At 36.7% G+C, this 23,363-nt stretch overlaps 1 protein-coding gene, 1 long non-coding RNA gene and 1 pseudogene across 2 annotated transcripts in view; all 3 read left to right on the top strand.

Annotated features, from left to right (window-relative positions):
• Positions 1-4,714: 4,714 nt before the first annotated feature.
• On the top strand, positions 4,715-6,047 carry LOC117322274. The gene is made up of 2 exons (XR_004531512.1): positions 4,715-4,964; positions 5,582-6,047. It is a non-coding gene; the product is annotated as an uncharacterized LOC117322274 (long non-coding RNA).
• A 9,085-nt stretch (positions 6,048-15,132) lies between these two features.
• LOC117343437 lies at positions 15,133-15,750 on the top strand (annotated as a pseudogene).
• Positions 15,751-16,477: 727 nt separating this feature from the next.
• The window catches only part of LOC117322275 (contactin-like), a 32,406-nt gene continuing 25,520 nt past the window's right edge, over positions 16,478-23,363 (top strand). The window contains exons 1-6 of the mRNA XM_033877085.1: positions 16,478-16,734; positions 19,619-19,693; positions 21,012-21,106; positions 21,429-21,514; positions 22,371-22,522; positions 22,973-23,080. Coding sequence (XP_033732976.1) covers positions 19,633-19,693; positions 21,012-21,106; positions 21,429-21,514; positions 22,371-22,522; positions 22,973-23,080 — 502 coding nt within the window. The 5' untranslated portion in view covers positions 16,478-16,734; positions 19,619-19,632. The remainder of the gene's footprint in view (positions 16,735-19,618; positions 19,694-21,011; positions 21,107-21,428; positions 21,515-22,370; positions 22,523-22,972; positions 23,081-23,363) is intronic.

The raw sequence follows: 23,363 nt of genomic DNA on the forward strand, positions 1-23,363 counted from the left end.
TAGCTGTTGGTACTGGTACCTCAGGGTTATAAAAGTCACAAGATACTAAGTTTTGCAAATTGCAAGAAGTTTTAGGAACATGGTTACCCGTATGTCGGAGGCGGGGCTGGATGTCGGAGGCGGGACTGGATGTCGGAGGCGGGACTGGATGTCGGAGGCGAAGGTTAGGTGTGGGAGGTGGAGCTAGATGTCAGAGGCGGATATCAGATGTTGAGGGCTGGGATGGATGTCGAAGGCGGGGCTAGATGTCGGAAGTTAGATATCGAAGGTTTGGCTGGATGTCGGAGGTGGAGCTAGATGTCGGAGGTTAGATGTAGGTGTATCATGGAAATAATATCGATGGAAAAGTCTTTTTTTCCAACAAATCCCTAACTGAAATGTGAAAATGGACTTATCGGAAGTGGGTGTAACGTCAAAGTCGTGCCAATGCAATTTATTTTTGTTATTTATATTGTTATTGTTAATGTTGCTAGTTTATGATAATTCTAGTTTACTCTGAGAATGACATCATAATCAATACAATACATGGATGTTAAGCATGAGTAATACTGACATCGGTGCTCAGATTTTATTACGAAATATAAAGATACGAGATCAGGGGTTGCGTAGGAAATATCCAAACAAACATTGTAATTCATTTATGGGTCAAACATGCATTTATATATTTGTGCACATAAATAATATTAGGTTTAGTGTTTCCTGAATATGTGTAAACGATGCATAAAAAATAAATGATACAATCCTTGTGTTGTCAATATAAAATTGTAACTAAAACGAATGATCCAAAACAGCACCCTGCTGGACACAGTATATTCCACGAAAAGGTCAACGTGACAGGTCATTCTGGTTTGACTATAGTTACATGTATATACATTTACCTGAGTAATCTAAATACCTATATATGTTATACGTGTATCTTGTATTGACCTCTAGGCACTCTCAGGTATCCTACATATGTGTATCGTATGTACAGATATATGTATATGATAGGTATATTAAGTATATATTATTAAGTATATAGTGCACTGGTCGGGGACTTCATACTAGCCATGGATTTGCATTTGTTGATTTGTCACATACCAAAATGGTAGATGCACTTCTAATTTGTTAAATACGCACTAAATAAAAATATTTTGTCGAACAAAAATTGGAAAACTGCAGATATACTGCAGCTGAAGTGATGACACAAGTATCAAAATTATACAAATGTCAATACTCCCGAACCAATGTCAGAGGACGGGCTGTGTGAAGGAGGCAGAGGTAGGTATCGGAGGCGGAGCTAGATCTCTCGAGGAGGAGCTGTGTGTTGGAGGCGGAGCTAGATCTCTCGAGGAGGAGCTATGTTTTGGAGGCGGAGCTAGATTTCTCGAAGAGGAACTATGTTTTGGAGGCTGAGTTAGATCTCTCGATAAGGAGCTATGTGTTGGAGGCGAAGCTAAACCTCTCGAAAAGGAGCTATGTTTTGGAGGCGGAGTTACATCTCTCAAGGAGGAGATATGTGGTGAAGGCGGAGCTAGATCTCTCGAGAAGGACGTATGTGTTGAAGGCGGAGCTAGATCTCTCGAGAAGGAGTTATGTGTTGGAGGTGGAGCGAGATCTCTCTAGGAGGAACTATGTGTTGGAGGCGGAGCGAGATCTCTCTAGGAGGAACTATGTGTTGGAGGCGGAGCGAGATCTCTCTAGGAGGAGTTAGATGTCCGAAGCAGAACTGAACGTCTAAGTTACAATATATAAATTCGATACTGGTATTTGAAAAGTATATTATATATATAAATGCAAATGTTATTTTTCCAACAAATCCCGATCTAAAAGTGCCAAGTGAATATGCGTAACACCATAGTCGTGCCAATTTCAAAGGCAGAGAAAGGTGTCGGAGGCAGAGATGGATGTCGTAGGCGGGGCTATAGATGTCGAATGCAGTGCTGGTTGTCGAAGGCAGAACTGGATGTTGCAGGGGAGTAAGAAGTCGGAGGCAGAGATGGTTGTCGTTGGCGGAGCTGTATCGCAGACGAGGCTATAAATGTCGGATGCAGCGCTGGTTGTCGGAGACGGAGCTAGATGTCGGAGGCGGAACTGGACGCTGGATGTCTGAGGCGGGGCTATAAGTTGGAGACGTGGCTGGATGTAAAAAGTAGCGCTGGATGTTGACGGCGGGGCTTGATATCGGAGGCGAAACTGGTTCTCGGAGGTAAAGCTAGATGTCGAAAGCGGAATTGGATATTGGAGACGGAGCTATGATAGATGTCGGAGGCAGGGCGATGGATGTCGGAGGCGGGGATTGCTGTCAGGAAGAGCTGGATATAGGAGACGGAACTGGATGTTTGAGACGAGACTGGATATCAGAGCTGAAACTGTGTACTGACAAACTTTGGAATACGAAAATAGGACCTTATAGCTTTACTGAAGAAACTCTTTCCTAAGCCGTTGCTGTGATAGGAGACGAACATTTCTATAAATAGTAACAGTGACCTTGGTCACAACACCCAGAAAGGCGAACTTGTATACCCTGCATGATAAAGTTTGCTTGACAATTTTGTGAAGTCAAAATTCGTTCAGAGATAGGTGTCGACAAACGTGATGCTCGCGTAGGTAAGGAAGCGAGACGAACCTCTAGAGCACAGGGACTCGGCACGGATGCCTAACCCATAGATGGACCATTGGTCTGGAATTCATTCCCAGTCCCTGTGCTCTAGAACATTTAACACAAAACCTCCTACCCAACAACAAATGAAACCCTCCATCTTAAAGCCTAAAATAAACCTCAATATCCTCATCAAATCTTTTATAACCAGTCCCAATATTGCAGCAGTCTTGATTAGGGCACAAGTGTTAATTGATACATTTGTCCCTCGCGGGACCATCCCTGATGGTCATTGCCCAAGGAACAAACTCATCCCAGCGTCAGAGCCAGATTACACGGAGCCGCATACACTTGTAGATATAACAGCAGACATGATCATCTGAAAAAATAAATAATAGTAAAATGAGATAAAAATGAACATAAAAAAAACAAATAAAAAAGACAAAAAAGATATTTTAAAAAATCGAACAGGGTGACAACTTACGATCTTTGCCCTTTGTCAACAAGTTTCGAATATTTTATAAACTGACAGTTCAGTGATTGGGCCCACAAAGATTGTTGCTTTAAACAATATATTCTGGGGAAACAACAAATGTCTACAATTCATCAATGTTTGTGAGTATTAGTTTTAAAGTATTGTGTTTCACTAATCCTCATCGTCGAATACCCACGGTTGATTTCAGTACGGTACACTACACATTTCGGGGTGATAAGTGAAGCGTAGCGTAGTGCAATCAACCGTGGGTATCCGACGACTAGTTCTTTATTTCCTTGAGCCTTACGGCTCATCGGTTCAACAAATATATACATGTACAGAAATGATACAATACAAAAACCACACACTCGCATACACACACTCACACACAACCGGACTAACACATACATTGTACAACAGGTAGAGTGTAGAAGGACATTTTTTTTTATACTAATAAAAAATCTGTTCTTTGTTTATTACTGTATTTAATATATTTTGCTAAATTTGAAAGATCTTTTTTGTTTACTGTTTCTAGAAGTTGAATAAATTTGTACATATATATCTAGGTTTATTATAATAATATTTCTTAATAAAACGTTTTCTTAGGTCTAAATGAAATTCACATTTAATAATAAAATGAAATTCATCTTCAATGTCTCCACTGTTACAATAGGAACAAATTCTTTGATTTCTTTCTAAGTTATTAAATCTACCAATTTCAATATTTAATTTATGTGATGACAATCTAATTCTAGTTATTTCTTTTAAATTAGAAGTACCTATTGGTTTTGATAAATATGGCTGTAAGTAGAACTTTTCACTAATAAACTTGTACAGTGAACACTTGGAAGATGAATTGATTTTTTCTTTACATTCTTGTATAAATATATCACATAGTCTGCATTTAACAATATTCATAATATAATCAGCTGTATAAATATCCCCATTTTGCCATACATACCCAACACCCATTCTATACAGTTCTTCTTTTACTTCATTCAACCATTCATTCCCGTTTTCTAACATATCTTGATAACAAGCATTTAACACACAGTTATTGGTTTGTTTTAATTTCAACCAATATTTAAAAATTCTAAATTTCCTCACTATTACAAAAGGTAATCTCCCTAATTCTTGGTAAATCATACAATTAGAAGTACTTTTCTTAACCCCCAATAATCTTTTTAAAAACTGTAAGTGGATTTTCTCTATATCCGGTGCTTTATGAAAACCCCAAATTTCAGCCCCATAGTTAAATATACTACCGACGTATGTATCAAAAACATGTAGTTGGGTTTCAACGTTAAAAAAAATTTTCTTTGATACTCCCGAAATTGAAAATAATGCTTTTCTTCCTTGTTCAGCAATTTTTTGTTGAGTTTTCTTAAATTTACCATTAAAATTCATTTGTATCCCCAGATAATTAAATTCATCTACGGTTTCTAATACACATCCGTCATATAACCACTTTTCTTCTTTTCTTAATTTACCACCGTTTCGGAAAACCATTACTTTAGTTTTGGTAGTGTTTACAGTAAGGTTCCATTTCTTTGTGTAAAGTAATAAAGTATCTAACATTTTTTGCAGTCCCTCGGGAGTTTCTGCCATTAAAACCATATCATCAGCATACATAATTAAAAACAAGTTTGTCACGCTCGCATAACTAGATAAGTAAACATGGTAAGTATTTTTGTGGTGTTTCTATGTGGTATGTATGTAGGGTTTATATTTAGTGGTGCGCTACCTATAAGTCGGACCTCTCTGTCAGGTAAGTATTTTCGATAAGGCGCGAGAGATACCAGATGACGGGCGATCGGTAAGGCACGCTCTGGACGGAGGATCGTTCGAGGTATTGGAGACATTGTTATATTTGTCTCGTATGAGTGAAAGCACAGAAAGCTGACTGTGGTAAGTGTTTGCCCCTTTTTGGTTTATATTGCCCATGTATTTATCCGATTGGATTATAGTATTTACCTGTAGGAGACCGGTCAAGCATTTATAGTTGATGCGGTCCACTCGTGCGTGACTGAGTTGTTTACGTGTATGTTTGAATTTCTATAACTAGTTATTGTTTTATCTATATGTTATAATGGTAACTATAGTATCAATAAGCTGTATAAGCAAGACATTTGTATATCAGTCATGTATTAGTTGTATACGGGCCAGTTATTGTCATGTATTTAGTGTAAAGTAAGCGTATGCGTTTTCTATAGGTATGGAGGCCCATAGGTGATAGACTGTAATTATTTATTGTACGCTGTGGACCCGCATGTTTACCTAACTGGTAATTCGCATAAGTATGCTATATTATTCAGTAATTATAGTAATATTTAAGTAATGTTATTTAATTATCATGAATTTATATATAATTGTATATCTAGAAACCCCAGTTTGTTAGGAGTGTAAATGTATGGAAGCGCGTAAGTGAAATAAATATCTAGCTCTTGTATACGCGAAGAGACTTTTAAACTACCTGGAATATTACGGATTTCTACAAACTATGTCCTATTTTCTGTATTTACCAGCTTTCTACCGTGGATTATCAAGGGAACTGGGTGAGATGGACCAGCCAACACAGTAACAGTTTTGATCATGACAGGGTCATCTACATGTGATAGTCAGTGGCGGTATAACCCAGCCTTGTTTCCCGGTGATGCAGTTGACTCATATAAGTCAGTGGTCAACAGTTCGACCTACATGTATACCTGTGTGGTTTCCATGTGGCAGTGATGATGATTCCGATATCAGCTGATTGTTGCGTTAACACTGAAGTGTTATGAGATACTGAAGTATCTACATCTACACTCATAGCTGGCTACTCATGTGACGTGATAAGGACAGAGGACCAGAGGAGTTGATTGGAAAGGAAGAGGACAGAACTTTTAAAAAGACTGTATATATCCTTATGTGTAGTGTGAGTGTGAGTGTGTGTGCATTTTGTATATATAATAGCCTTATAAATACTGTAAATAAATATGTATATACTGTATAGAATGCTTTATTGTGTTATCAATACTGGGTATGGCTGTGCCGCTCTGACCACAGTTACAATTTGGTGGCCGCGATGGGATGACTGGTGGTCACATGAACAATATTTTTCTTTTTCCTGAATTTACTGTAAAAAGCTTTAGGATTACTTTTTCTCAGAAAAGCCATCATATTTCCCTGTTGAGCTACATATTCACGTTTTAATTTAGCTTCGAGTTTTTTATAAATACGCTTTTTAGATGTAAAAATGTTTCTATTTTCTTCTGACTTATCAGAATTGAAAATAAATAAAGCGTTTTTGAAATCAGTATATCTTTTCTTACAAAGTTCATTAAACCATGGCTTGTCCTCTACTCGAGTTTTTCTAGTCCGTCTTGGTGTACCTGTAATAGTATTTAAAGGCAATAACAATTCATTTAACATATTTGTAAACTTATTGACACTTTCATCTATACATTCTTGGTTATCTCCCCTTATGTTACAAAATTGTAACAGTTCTATACTATGTTCCTCTAAACAATAAAGCGACCTATCTGCATGGTCCTCAATCCATTTTGCCTTAGTATATGGACTTTTTGCATTTTCAACAACAGGTATAATACTAGTTTTTACCTCATACAAATCCACTGTAAAGCTAACTGGAGAGTGGTCTGAAAACACATTAAAAATGCCACTTTCAAAATAAAAAAATTTCTTTAAAAAATCATCGGACGACAATACATAATCTATTAGACTGGACCCTCTACTATTTAAAAATGTTATATTGCCATTAATATCATCTTTATGACGCCCATTTACGATTCTTAAGGACGTGGTTTTACATAATGTCAATAGGTGTCTACCAAATTGATTAACACAGGTGTCAGAGTTGGCTCGTTTTGGAGGTACAGGATCACTCGAATAATTAACAATATTTGAAACAACATGCTCAGGACCTTGTCTAACAACATCATCAGTAATATAGTCATCACAAACACCAGTTCTACTATTAAAATCTCCAACTACAATCACTTCACCTAGTGCTTTATATTCATATATCATTTCTTCTAGACTGGCAAAGACATCGATTTCACATTTGTGATAGAAAGTGCTATTTACTGGTGGGAAATAACAAGCAAAAATGTACACATCACTACCTTTGGTTCTGGAATTATTACATAACTTTAGTAAAACAATATTATCATTAATGTTATTTATTACCTTACAAATACCACAAAGAGACGATTTAATAAAAATTACAATTCCACCACCCTTACCATGCGTTCTAGGAAACACACAACTGACGTACCCTTCCAATTCCACTTCATCCTCTTTTTCAACCCATGTTTCATACAAACATATAATATCAAACTTATTTATAATATTTACAAAGTCTTCTATGTCTAATTTGTCCGTGATGGACCTACATACATTCCATGAAATAATGGACAGTCCTTCCACACAATCCTAATAGGAAATGTCGTGGTCCCTACTGGGTGGCGACGAATGCCTTGTTGAATAACTTCCAAAAATGTCGACAGGTTTTCAAACCGCGATAAATCCATGTAATGCTAGTATAGATACGTATATAATCACGGTTTAATTTCCTGCGTGTTAACTAATATGTATACATATATATGTTTTATTGTTATTACAGATGCCAACTCTACAGAAGCCAAAACTTCAATCAACAGAATGTGGTAGGGGAGGTAACTCCGCTTTTAAAATATCACCAATGTATTGTTTTGATATGTCGTGTTACTAGTCAGCTATCATGGGGTTTTCATAAATATAGCATATCTTCAAAATATGGTGCCTGATTTGTGCCATTTCGTCCTTTCCGGGGCGAAAAGACGAAAATCAAATATCTTAATTCCTCGTCCTTTCGTTCTTTCGACCAAAAAAGGCGAAAATTAACAAAACTTAAAGAGGTATGGTCGTTTTCCGCTTATCCTGACCTACGCCAGTACAGCGATATTCTGGGCTAAAAATACAGGTAAAAATGTGACCCCAGTGATTCACACTATACCAAAATAGATCGTCATGGTTCATTGGCGCGCAGTGTGTTGTGAACGGATTATGTAGTCAATCAATTCCACATGAAATTATTCCATTAACCATCCATGTATGCCTGTTGTCGACGCTGCAGTTCATTTACATTTAACTTTGAATGATACGGAGTTAATCGGTTATGATTTCACTCCTCATTTTATCCGAGTAAAAAGCTTCTATCTCAGCATTTCTATCTCTATATTAAATATGCATTTAGTGTTGAAAATATATTTCAAATAAAACCAAGAAAAATTAAATGGTATCATTCTTAGAAACATAAAGAAATATGAAAAAGATACACCTTGGTGATTCCAACTCCAAACCATTGGGTTGCTAAGCGATGACTTACGGGAATGTGAAGTTCATGATATCAGTTATAGTCAGTCTAGTAATGCTAAAATTAAAATATTTTATCAACTACGGTTTTTCAATTTTTCTATACCAGCGCATCGGAGGACCACTTTTTAGGAATAGGATTTTAGTTGCTTTTGGTACATAGAATAAAATTAGACATTGTAAAAGTTGGTCTTCCGATGCGCTCAATGTCAAAAAATGATATGAATGCGGGAACACCCCCTTCGAAAGTTGCAAATAGCTCGATTATGCAACTTTACGGTCATTTAATGAAACATCCATTGGAATGAACAAACAAACTTTTTGCAAATAAGAATTTTTATGTGTTATAGATTTAAAATTTGCATTCAAAAACTCAGTTTTTAACATTTTTTTTTTTTTTTTTTTAAAAACGGTCACCGTTAGGTCGAAAAGGGCAAATATGCACCATACCTCTTTCGTCGTTTCGCCCCGAAAAGACGAAACATCGTACGCGAATTAGCGACTTTAATTCTCGTCTTAAATTTCGTCTTTCGACTCGTGCCCTGTCCGGGTCTCGAACTCACGATCTACGGCACCCAACCACCTAGCCAGAAATACCCGCAGCTTATACCGCTGCGCCACATCGGCGTTCTTAAAAAAAGAACGTTTCAATGGCGCAGTGATGGTCGGCCCGATACCCGGACATGATCATTGTGGAAGTCGTCTATAAGATGATATGAATACCTGGATCGCAATGTATTTACATACAATAATACGAATTCCCTTAGCCACTGCATCACTTCTCATAGGAAAAACTCAACTCTTGTATAAATAAATTTGCTTATATTTATTGATAACTAGCGATAGGTATACGCCGACACATTTTACAAATACTCGAACTCATACACTCATTCACACATTACAACATCATGTATGTACTATAAACTTAAAATTCCCCACTGTGAAAATCATACGAATTATGAAATGCAATACATATATTTTACTAATTAATCCTGTATACATGTATGCCATCTTATATAAAAATAAGCAATTACTTGGTCTCGGATATTAATTTGCGTATACACGTGTGTCGCCTCTGGTCTACCCTCGCTGAATGACACACGTTATACCTAACACTGTCAACTGCACGTGCAAATACCATGACGCCACCTATGAGAAAACTCGCAACCTAAGGGAAAATAATTTCCGTCTAATTCGCTCCGCTCAAACCACGGAAATTTTATTTCCCTTAGCCACTGCATCACTTCTCATAGGAAAAACTCAACTCTTGTATAAATAAATTTGCTTATATTTATTGATAACTAGCGATAGGTATACGCCGATGAATCCAAAAGAACGGGAAATGCGAAAAATATGTATAACATTATAAACCTTAACTTTGCGAAACAAGCAGTCTCTCACAAAAGGAATCTTTAACATAACCATCTTTAGCGTTTTCACTTACCCATCTACCATGTCGTTTAAAAAGTCTATCTCCTATTCCTCGATTGGCAGCTGCCGTAGCACCCCCAGAACGCAAAGAATGTAGACAATATTTGGATATATCGTTTACGTGGGACCTGAAAGCTTCTATGAACAATTCACGTAAAGTAGTATAAGACATCACTTTTTTATCCTTCCTTAACTTATAACCATCTTTCAACGCACTCAAATTACACAACAAATGTACATCGTCACTCTCATCCACACCAAGCCATTCAAAATAACGTTCAATATTTACAACTGGACACAACTTGGTCCCTGTCCGTGAAATCACAATCCAAGCACCATCTCGGTACTTATCGGTCTTACTAGATTCTATAAACACGCGCATATGTGTGGAATCCGTTACAATGTCAGACCGTTTAATTTTCAATAACTCTTCACTTCGTAGTAATCCCGCGTATCCCAATAAACAAGCACATATGATACGTTGATTTTTAATGTTACCCTCCATGTAGAGAAAATCAAACATATCACTCAACATACGAATGGTTACAGGTTCCTTCTTAATCGCAGGACGAGCCAATTTCCGTTTGCCAGCCTCCAAAATATTTACAACTAATTAAGAGTCAGTTGGAGATTTAAAATCAAAAATATCATGAAACCACTTTAAACTATAAAAGGCATTAACCAATGGACTGGGTGAGTTTGCGGTTTGCATAATGGAAGTCAAATAAATTGCTACATGTAAAGGTTTTGCCGGTAAGGTGTCCCCAAAATTTATACCCGAATTAATGGCCCACTTTTTCCATCTGAGAAATCCCCTCTTGTAAGCCTTGCTTGTATTCACAGCTCGAGATCCCTCCAAAATCTCAGGTATCTGGGTCACCTTATCCAGCAGCACCTCCGGCAATTCATTGATCTCCCCACCGAAACTCTGCAAAAATATACGTATAAACAAAAATACATTATAATATATCAATTAAACTCTATACACAACTATCTTTCAACCTCATTAAACAAAAACACACAATTTGAAACCATGGTTCAATATTACATATCTTTGCAATATCGATGTAGTGAATTACTTCATATATCTAACAATCTATCTTAACTTTTATAAATTCCTGTTTATAATTTCCTCCGAAACAATGTCTCGACAAATTATCATGGCTTGCCAGCCTATATACATTTGTAACTGTCACGCATATTATCATGGCTTGTCAGCCGAGATAATCTCCAATTATCCCAGCAATTATCAAGGCAGCCACGCCTAACATTCACCATCAGCCAATTCAAAATATCAATTTCAATGCTAACATTTTGAATTTAAGGTCCTCCACACCAAAAATTCCACTTCCGTTTTTACACGGAACATAAAATTCCTTCTGCGATGGTAACTCTATACAATCCACTACATTTCTAATGAATGTACTATCCGTAGAACTACTACATACGAGTGGCCAAAAACTCGCAGATCTCCACACGGGTGCAACCAATACACCTGACGCATGCGTACGCATCATCTGTCTTAATACTCTGGGTATTAAGAAAATTGGCGGGACAAACAGTCCGAATTTTCCGGTCCAACTTACAGTAAATGCATCAACACCGGCCGAATTTTCATTCCAAAATCTTGAATAAAACAATGCCTTTTTAGTGTTATGCTCAGATGCAAACCAATCTACTTCTAAACTGCCCCACTTCGTTTCAATCATGTTTAACACACTAAAAGATATACCCCAGTCGTCTCTGTCTACAATACGAGATAAGTAGTCAGCCCTGTCATTCAGACTCCTAGGCAACCATTCCATTTCAATCGAAATTGATTTTGAAACACAAACTCGATAAATTTCAATCGCGACATCCTGTAATTCGCCTTTCATCGGACCTTTATGAACTATGCTGCACACTCCTGCATTGTCTGAAAACCATTTCAATCTGTGATCCTCTAATTGACCCTTCAAAGAAATTAAAACCCTCAACACAGCTACTAACTCTCTCCAAGTCGACGATTTTATACTTTCATCGACTGACCACATCCCATGAGCTACACTATCAACCGTATTCACTTCATAACCAGCAAAACCCGTTCCACTTGCGTCACTATAAATAATCTTGGAACAAACCCCTGTGTCACGTAGTCGTCTGGAATTAAGTTTACTTATGGTTTGTGTCCAGAACTGTAGTTGTACGATACTCTCCTCAGACAATTTGATATACGAATTCCAACTATAAGCTGTATGTACATCCATAGAAAGATACCTAGTCATAATCTGTGAAACATTTCCTATAACTACGTTCATAGAAATAATCTGCCCTACGAAACTAGCAACTTTTCTCACCTGTACTCGGTTACCCTTCTGAATACTGCCCTCAAGTTCAGCCACTGTAGCTAAAGCCTTGTCAACTCTACGGACAGGAATATGTATTAACCCGTTTAACGCATCCAAGATTACACCTAGAAATTCTAATTCCTGCGTTGGTACCCACAAAGATTTTTCTGCCTTGGGTATAAAACCAGATTTCAACAAATCCTCCTTAATCTCATCTGCTGCTAATTGAGTGAGAGAGGCATTAGGACCACACCCAAATCCATCATCAAGAAACATAACAATCAGCTTACCCTCACCTCTCCATTTAGCTACCAATGGCCTTGTTATTTTCGTAAAAATATAAGGAGCTGTTGATAAACCGAACGGTAAAACCAAAAATTTGAAATAAACAATCTGGCCGTCCATCAACCAAGAAAAACCCAAATATTCAGTATGAGGCCCATAAATATCCACAAAATGATACGCTGAATGTATGTCAAATTTAAACATAAAAAATCCCTGTTCTAAATACATCAAGGCCAGCCTCAAATCTTCAAATTTCACAGACTGTTTCCACAAATGTTTATTGATCGACCTCAAATCTAATATCAATCTCTTCTTCTTATTATTTTGTACAGATACAGTTAACGGATTTACTACCGTTGGTACATGGTCACATTTTTTCACTAAGCCCCTGTCTAGCAGATCTTTAATAGCTTGAACCACAAACTCCTTCTCATTCAAAGCTGACATATTGTTGTTTAAAAATAAACTATCTGGCCGAGAATAAAAGGGAATTTTGTATCCATTAAAAATTGTATCTTTGATAAAATCACAAGCCCCTATTTCCTGCCAAAAATCTATATGTCTTTTTAACCTTCCCTTAACAATAATATGTTTTTGCCCTTCCTCATATTCATAATAATCATGGGTAAAAACACTATCATCAATAGTCTCATACTCATCTTTGAAAGTGTTCGCATCAACGTTATCTACGTCATCACTTTTTGGTTCCCACTGATTGGTCCGTTCCTGCTCTGTTGGGTCCAATGTGGGGACAGTCCTTCCGGAAGTGGTTCCACTCTCCGCAACTGAAGCAGGCTCCACTCCTGGGCCCGCTGAACATACGAAAGGGCTGATCCATTCTGTATCCCGACCTGGCCGGTCCAAAACCATTAGCTCCCCCAGCTGCCGGTCCACTCCAATTAAACATAGGCACACTGCTACCGCCATTATTAAAAGTAACACCTTGAGTAGCGCGTTTTCCTTGACTTGGTTTTTTCTTAAGTCTATCTTTTTTCCTCTTAACGGCCCTAGCCTCTGCCCGATGAATCTTGTTTTCATCCTCCGAATCACTGGCCACAGGATTACTTTCATATTGCCGCACTGTCTCCCAGCCGCCTTCGGAAGTATCGGCGATACGAATGAGTTTATTACGTTGTTTCAGTTTATCTTCACACTCTGACAATACTTCCTTCAAATAGTCAACTTTACCGTTAACCAAAGCCCACTGTGCTTGCTTTACAATGTCAAGTATTTCAGTGTTAAAAGAATACTGTTTCTTGTTACCTTCGTATTTCCACGACAGCTCTGTTTCAGTTTTTAACTTTTTAACTTCGGAGACTACCGTCTGGGACTGACCACGCACCTGTTCCTTCAATTCATTTAGTTCAATTTTCTGGCTTCTGAATTCACTCAAAATCTGTTTCAGAGTAGCCGAAACTTCAGACTCACTTCCAAGCTGTGAACTCTCTTTGTTTTCCATACCCGTATACAGCAAAAAAAGCAATTACTTGGTCTCGGATATTAATTTGCGTATACACGTGTGTCGCCTCTGGTCTACCCTCGCTGAATGACACACGTTATACCTAACACTGTCAACTGCACGTGCAAATACCATGACGCCACCTATGAGAAAACTCGCAACCTAAGGGAAAATAATTTCCGTCTAATTCGCTCCGCTCAAACCACGGAAATTTTATTTGTACATATATTATAAATATTTCTCTCGGTACAACTACGACAGGAAATTCAAATCTATATCTTCGGATCACCAACACATAGTGTATATGATACATTGTGCTAATAAATAGATATATCACATAGTAACACAAATGACGAAGGAAGACAACTTTTTGACTCGTGCCCTAACCGGGCCTCGAACTCACGATCTACGGCACCCAATCGCCTAGCCAGAAATACCCGCAGCGTATACCGCTGCGCCACATCGGCGTTCTTGAAGTTCAATGGCGCCATTGTGGAAGTCGTCAATAAGATTATATGAATACCTGGATCGCAATGTATTTACGTACATGGATACGAATTGTACATATATATATACGCCATTCAACGAGTGTAACGCAATCAGGGGTCTTGAAAAAGAGGGGGGGGGGGGGGGGGGGGGGGTCCTGACCCCTGGATCCGCTAGTGAGTACGATAAAAAAAAACTCGCTAACTGCCATAAACAAGAATTGTACCTGCTGTCCCCATTGCATGATCGTAAGAGGCGACTAGGGATCTTTTCTAGCAACTTTGTTCTTCCTAATGTCTCCCTTCACACTGCCCCAGTTTTGGCATTTACTTGACCGCTCGTCCTTGTGAGGAATGTCCCCTGGTCGAGACATACTGGAGTCCATAAAAATGGTTGTTGCTATTCCTACTTAGCACTTAATGTTTTTGGGAGTCGATCGACTGCCTACCCAGAAGTCCGTATGCCAAATAATCCGAAGGCCCGTTAGTCCGAAGGCCAAAAGTCCGATGTATAAATCACGGCCACGTAGACTTAGTATGCAAATCTCATAGTACAAGATGTGCGTGGACAAGAATTGTAGAGACCTGAAATTATTAACACAGAATACGACGATTTAAAAACTTTATTAACTTAATTTAACGCCATGCAACAATCTTCCAAAGTTACATCATCAAACGGACTGTATTATAATCTAACGTACGCTGTGCCATCATATAACTAATCATCATTCACCATACCATCATATAACTCATCATCGTCTAACATATCATCATCTAACTCATGATCGTCTAACATATCATCATCTAACTCATCATCGTCTAACATACCATCATCTAACTCATCATCGTCTAACATATCATCATCTAACATATCATCATCTAACTCATCATCGTCTAACATATCACCATCTAATTCATTATCATCCAACATACCATCATCGAACACATCACCACCCAACATACCATCATATAACTCATCATCGTCTAACATATCATCATCTAATAACTCATCATCACCCAATATATTATCATCTAACTCATCATCGTCTATCATATCATCATCTTACTCATCATCGACTAACATACCATCATCTAACTCATCATCATCCAACATATCATCATCTAACTCATCATCGTCTAACATATCATCATCTAACTCATCATCGTCTATCATATCATCATCTAACTCATCATCATCCAACATATCATCATCCAACATATCATCATATAACTCATCATCATCTAACTCATCATCACCCAATATATTATCATCATCTAACTCATCATCATCAACTCATCGTCAATCAATATACCATCTAACTCATCATCTAACATATCAATTTTTCTTTTAATGTTACTTCACCATGTTGACTGAATTTTATCTAACATTATAATGGCCTATGGTACACCAATGAAAAAACTGTACGCTAAATTGAAATTATCATAATAATCCAAAATACTAAACGTTACTCAGACTTCTACCATTATAGCCATTCGGACTATCGGCTTGCAAGCGCCCGTGGTTCCGTTGTGTCATCTCCTTGCCTTTTGAGCATGTGACTAACTCGGATGTGCATGTCAGGCGAGTATCGTCGTTGAAGCAAAGGACGTTTACTCTCCTTGAACACATGTAACTTTGAACACCCCATTCATTACATCAGGTTAGATTAATTATACATGTGCATCTCCACATGGGCTTAGAATCGATATACGTCACAGATGTCAAGTGATAAGGTTTTCTCTTTTTAAATCTTATTTTAGAAAATATGAAAAAATATATTTTAAATTATATATTAATACCAGAGACCTATATAGTATATAGGTCTCTGTTAATACTACCAAAACAGAGACTGTAAATTTGAAAATATGTTAGACATGCTCTCCTCCCAATGTCTTGTCTGAAATTATATATGATTGACAGGTTTAGTTGGAATATTCTTTTTCTAGTATTAGGTGTGACGCTTCCGTCACATTACGTAATCCGCTGGACTCCCCGGGTCGCCTGCAGAGTGACCCAATGAATGGGAGAGTATATCCATGCCCGGGGGCTACCGCTGAACAACAGCCGTGGAATGCTCTGCTATCGCCGGACCGTATCGTCAACAAGCCAGTAAACCGTGAACAGGTATCCTAGTTGTATTTTGAGACTGATCAGATAAACTAGCATCCGACTGAAGACAGCCACTTTTGTCATATGAGACTTTATATATGCTCGTGTATAAAGGGAAGGAGAGTTTGAAGGGCATTCATTGTTAAAGTGTGGCGATTATAAACCTTAGGAATAAATATAGCGATCCATGGATGGTAGACACTGCAAATACAGGTGAAAATTAAAGGTAAGTCATAACTTCAATGTAAGAAACTACTTACTATATTTGATGCTGGTTTAAATATGTTTGTAGTGATCATTAATAAATTTATAATATATAAATGTATTTGTCATTTCAAATCGTTAAAGGGGTCGCCAGATGACGCGCATATTGAGTAACTGTTCGAGTCATCACTGTTCAACTTTTGATTTGAATTGCTCAATATTCCCGATGTTTTTCTCATTTAATTTGGTTTAATATGATTAAGTTTTCATTGAAATTCACTGATTACATGTTTTTGTTGAAGTCTGATAAATTTGCATGCTGTACTGTTGTGTTTTTTAATGTGTGTACACTTATAATATACCTAACTTATTATAGACAAAAACGGGCCTGAACAAAATGGCGGACTAATACGCGAGGCAATTAATCAGATCCACGCCCGCGGGTGACAGGGATATGTATAATATAGTAAACAGTGATTCACCACCGGTTCCCATACTAACATCATCTTAAATACATGTAGTCGAAAAGGAAAATACTGCATTGATTTATCTAAAAACAATTATCACCTACAATGTATTTAGCAAAAAAAGAAAAAAAATCGGCATGTATTTTCATCTTATATAAAATTCACGATAACTTATTTATCACAAACAATGTCTGTTTATCATGTATAAACGGGTTTTCTCTTCTTTTTTTTAAAGTTTTGAATAAAAAATGTCATTTTCAAAGAAATAAAGGGATGCTAATTATCTATGAAAAAAAACCTTTGAAAACTAATTTGCATTAACTTGTGTAATTTGCATCAAGCCAAATCTTGATAAATTAGGTATTGTATTTGAAATGATATATGAACAATTGATATCATAGACCAGGGTCTTATACATTGTATAAAAGTTTCAAGGATATATATACACGACCTTGAAACTTTATGTACACCTGGATGACTCGTTTGGTTTGGTTTATTTTGGTTAACGTCCTATTAACAGCTATGGTCATTTAAGGACGGCCTCCCGTGCGTGCGACATGCATGCATGTGGTGAGTACTCAGGCTAATGTATCATTGATGATATAAAAAGGAAAAATAAAAAAATAAGTGTCAAAGTCATGGTATAAAGTGATTGCATGATTGCTCTGCCTCAAATAAACACATCAAATAATCCTTGTTAAAACTTAAAATATTCTGTATTCCAGTCCCATTCTTAAAGATGAACCATGATGAAAAGTTCACAGGTCAAAAGGTCAAGGTCATGAAAAATGTGTAAATTTGTTATTTGAAATATCTTTATTCCTGAATTGAATTCCAGTGGATTCATATATATAAAGATGACCAGAAATTAGAATAACTCCTATGATTTGTCTTGTGTTGCCATAAGGTCAACTTCTCAATTATGTATTTAATAGAGAAGAAAATCACTTTTTTTATTTTATTTGCTGTTTTTTGCTGTATGAAAAGTATGAAACTATTGGTAGTATTTCTTCATGAACATTTTGTGTTTCCATTTATTTATTATTAGCAATGAGCCAATGACAAGACCCTTAATTTATGTACTATAAGAGATGTGACCATGTTGGTTTTCAAAATGTGAGCATCAATTAAATCAAAACCCATCATGGAAAATGCATCACACAGACAAGGATGTACTTTGTATATATACCTGTCACAAAAATCACTGCATTTATTTTAATCAAACATTGTGAAGTCCTATAAATGATCATACTGAGTTATAATACTGTGAACATGTTCAAGGTCATGAAAAGGTCACCATGTACCGGTAACACAATATTTGTCATTCTTGTGACTTAAATCTCTGATTTAAAACTCTCCGGTCATCTTTGCTGTTTCTCTATATGGATTCAGTGAAAACAATTATCAGATAATGAAGTTATGATCCGATTTACACATGAAGATGTCTGTGTTCCTGTACAAACTATTGACTGTTTTAAACAATTGTGAAGCAAATTCTATAAACTCAGATTAAATACTATTGTAGGCCTGGATGGAGGTGTGTAAGGAGTCTTGAATGGATGGAAGTCCAAGTGGTCTGGTCACTATATATATACCCCTGACATCTTTTCATGTCAATCGTCAGCTGAAAGGCCGCAAGGCTGTAATAGCGGATGTAAAACCCATTAAATTAATTAATTTAGGTCATAATAGGAAATCAAACCACATTAGCTTATCTATAGGTTGAAATGTGAGTGTGTTGTTATATTGTCACCCATTTGTTTGCTGGGTTTATCGCCCCGTGAACAGCCAGGGTCTTCTGGTAGTAGTTAGTGACTACCACACTGAACAATATAGGGAAGGTCTGTCACATGCCATCCAAGCATTTAGGGTAAAGTGTCTTGCCCATGCACACAACTATGACAGCACAGGCTGGCCCGTTTCTCAGCTTCCTGAGAAACACAAGCCAACATGGGTAGGGAGCATATTTGTTTTGGCACTATTCAATTGTAAGTGCATAACCAAATTCAAACACCAAAGTTGGATGACACATACACCAGGGTTTGCACTGGGCATTTCATAAATGGGGTCCTTTTCAGATAAAATGGGGTCCCTGTGAATAATTTGAATGGAGCTTCCAGAAAAAATGGGGTCCTTTCAATTTTCTGTGCTTCAAAAGGCTATTGAAATGGCTTCAACGTAAACCCTGCACACTTTACTTTCTACATATGAAGTAGCATACGGATACTGCAATTATGTAAGTGCAATTGATTATAATCAAGTGGAATTGCCTTCAATGCAAAAAGTACTAAAATCAGATTTTAAACACTGACTATATATATGTACTTTATATTTCAGTGTAAATTGTTGAGCCAGTAAGTCACGCAAAAGGATTTATGTTATATATGAGACCTTTATAATTACTTGCAAATATGTAATTTTTTTTTTCATCATTGACAGGTGAGACGAGGAACATGTTACCTGTGTACCTGCTGACCCTGCTGCTGACTGGGACAGACGCGGCCACTCTGTTTGGTAATTATTAGCATTTAATATAACTCTTAATATTCTGATCTGAAAGGCTACCATGTAGCAGCAACAAAATAGAGTAGAATGCCTTATCCAATTAAAGTCTCTTGTGGAACACATAATTAATTGTCTTCTGGTAGAATATTAATGAAGGGAGACATTGTATTAGTACCAGTTCTTCTGCTTCTGATTCTAGTGATTTCTTGTCCTGGCCATAAATTCTGAATTGTTGAAGGAACTCGGAAAATACTTGCACCATGGCCATCTGAAGGTCAAACAATTGAAAAAATTTCAGCAATTTCTTGTCCAGTCCAAGCTTTCTACATTTTTGAAGATATGTTGGTGAAACTTGTAACATAGTTTGTTTCATCCTCTAAGGTTGATGTGCTGTGCACTCCTGTAGGTCACCGTGACCTTGACTTCAAGGTCAAAGGTCAAATAAATGCTAATTTTTCCAAAAATTCTTGTCAGGGTGTTAACTTTCAAACTTTAACTTAATTAAAATTGCTGTATATCTTAATCACCCACTGACAACATACACTGCGCATTAGATCCTTGTGACCTTGACTCCAAGGTCAAAGTTCAAGTAAGTGCGAGTTTTGCCCAGACCATAACTTTTTAACCATTGAAGATATCTTGACAATACTGGCCGTGTGTGCTTGCATTAAATACTTAAAGCTGATGCGCATTGCACTACAGTAGTTTTTTTTTTGACAATCTAAAATGTAAAAGTGCATATTTTTCAAATAATTTCTTATCAGGCAATAACATTAACCATTTGTTGTATGCTTTCATCACCCCACTGACAAAGTGCGGTGTGACCTTGACCTTCAAATCAACAGTTAATTGAATGCTGATTTTTCCAATAATTCTTGGCATTTGCAAAAAGCTTGATGCATAAGTAATATAAGGGAAAGAGGATATGTGATTTCATAACTAGATGTTAACTTTTTTGAGGGTAAAAATGAGAATGTTCATTTCTATGGTGTTTGTATTTACAGTTCTCTTAAGGGTCTGAATGCTAAACCTTTTGTGTCATTTAACTTACTGTCCAGTATATGTTTCAAGTTGTACTTGTATACATTAGCATTGACTTATCCAGATAATATTGTCATATATGTGGTATTTAAAGAGTCCAAATACGACTATCAGTTTTTTTCTTCGGATGACCCCAGAGCCCTGTAGAACATATGGTTCAGCTACGCGGCTGGCCTTTTATCAAAATTTGTTGTCACCACATGTGTCAGGGTGGAGTATATAACATTAGAAATTGTCGCTGTTACAGATAAATATTATGTAATTGAGTTAAAACTCTATTTTTCAGACTGTCCGAGTGATTGGCTTAACAATGAATTCACTTGTTACAAGTTTTTGTTTGACCCTAAGGCCTCCTATGAAGAAGCTCGTGCATCATGTGCTGTAAGTACTGTGATCTTTTAAACCAAATTGACTCTGTTTCATGTAATTATACATATAAAATTATTGTTTCGTGTTGTTATACATATAAATTATGAATAACACACAATACCCTCCAGTCTCTATCAGGGAGTTTGTACAATACTGTATATTAAAACACAGCTGTTTATAAACACATGTAATGATGTGCTTTATTCTGTGAATTGTAAGAGAATCAAAGGCTAAAGGAGCTAAATCTACTGAAATGATAATAATAAAAAGAACTATTCATCTTTGGGGGAATTTAAGACTTGCGTAATTACACAAACCTTTTTTATGATTCCAGATAATGGGGTCTTCCCTACTGTCTGTGGGCAGTCTCGGTGAACACAATTTTATCAACAATTGGCTACAGCGTAATGATTTTTACAGGTGAGAATTAATTAACAGGTATATGTAGGGTGTACTGGTGTAATATTTTAGGACTTCTGGCGAGGGGATTGACTATGATGAGCAGAACCAGGTAATGGTAGAACAAATTATTTATTTTTATATTGAATCATGAAGTTTCCGTCCACAGAACTAGCTATAGCTAGTAGACATTTATTGGCCTAAGCATGCTGTATGATTGTCATCATTGTTAAATAGAAATTCTAGGAACTTATAATAAGCCCATGTCTGTTGTAATTAAAAAAAATCCTTACAATTACTTGTATTGTCTTGTATTGTCTTGTAATGTCTTGTATTGTCTTGCATTGTCTTGCATTGTCTTGCATTGTCTTGTATTGTCTTGCATTGTCTTGTATTGTCTTGCATTGTCTTGCATTGTCTTGTATTGTCTTGTATTGTCTTGCATTGTCTTGCATTGTCTTGTATTGTCTTGCATTGTCTTGTATTGTCTTGTATTGTCTTGCATTGTCTTGCGTTGTCTTGTATTGTCTTGTATTGTCTTGCAATAAGCCTGCCCCAGACTTTGAGTCAAAGATTTATATTGGCCTCATGGGCTTTATACAGGAAAGATATATGGTAGGTATCAGTTGAGGCTTTCTGAAATGTTAAGTTTAATTTCTTAAGATTTTCCAGACTATTAATGATATTGTGATGTCCCCAGGAATGTGATACATTGTCCAAACTAATAGAATGATTTTGTCCCAATGAACATGTTTGATTTCCCAACTAATAGAATGATTTTGTCCCAATGAACATGTTTGATTTCCCAACTAATAGAATGATTTTGTCCCAATGAACATGTTTGATTTCCCAACTAATAGAATGATTTTGTCCCCAGAAATGTGTGGTATACGAGTGGATTACAGGAAACAGGCAGTACCAATACCTACAGGTGGGCCAGCGATAGCTCATTGATCTCCTCAGATCTGCAGTTCTGGCTCCCCAACCAGGACAACGTTCAGGGCGAAGTCATCATCTACAAATTTGATGGTAAATGTGTCGTTCAAACTGCAACTAATTTTATATCTACTTTTTAGTGATATGATCATCTACCAAAATTAATTAAGACAAGTATCTTGAAAAACATTTAAGGTCACAAATGTCAAATATGAGAAGATTTTCACACAACTTCTAGCAAACTGTAAGATAAGGGCCATGCTGCTCAGAGCTTAATTGTAGTGAAATTATGTAGTATAAAGATGATGTTTTACGTAAGCTTTTGGGGAATTGATTGAATGCTATGAAAACAAAATCTGATTATGCTTTATTTACTGAAAGAAGTTTTTTTATCATAAATATGAAAACTAAGAGTACATTTAATCAAATGCAGGTGAAATATTTGTAGTTGTGGTAATTTTTTATATCGATCAGGCAGTGATAATATTAAATTGATACTCAGGTGCAGTACTGTATATATTGTAATGTGATGTTTTTTTACAGGTGCTAATTACGGATGGAGTAAGTCGGCTAAGGATGTGATGCGGTCGTATGTCTGTGAGATTAGCCAGGAGGAGGCCTATAGATTGGTGCAAGAGAAACGAGACTTTGGTGATTATAATTTTATTATATACTATTACAGCATTACTACTGTCCGTAAGAGCTGGAATTCCATTTTGGAAGAAATTATCTTTAATTTCCTCTGAGCAAATTCGAAAGTATAAGAATGAGTTTAGAATATTTTGGAGTCGAGCTGTGCTGGCCTCAGGGAATAGTTAATTCATTGTCTGCTCTACGGTTTAATATAGAAGTTAGGAAAAGTAGTATTACAAGGTCACATCAATTTTCTACAGCAAGCTCATCATTTGGATTATATAACTTTCAAAATTGTTAA

The sequence above is a fragment of the Pecten maximus genome, chromosome 2, assembly GCF_902652985.1.
Source record: "Pecten maximus chromosome 2, xPecMax1.1, whole genome shotgun sequence".
Lineage (NCBI taxonomy): Eukaryota > Metazoa > Mollusca > Bivalvia > Pectinida > Pectinidae > Pecten > Pecten maximus.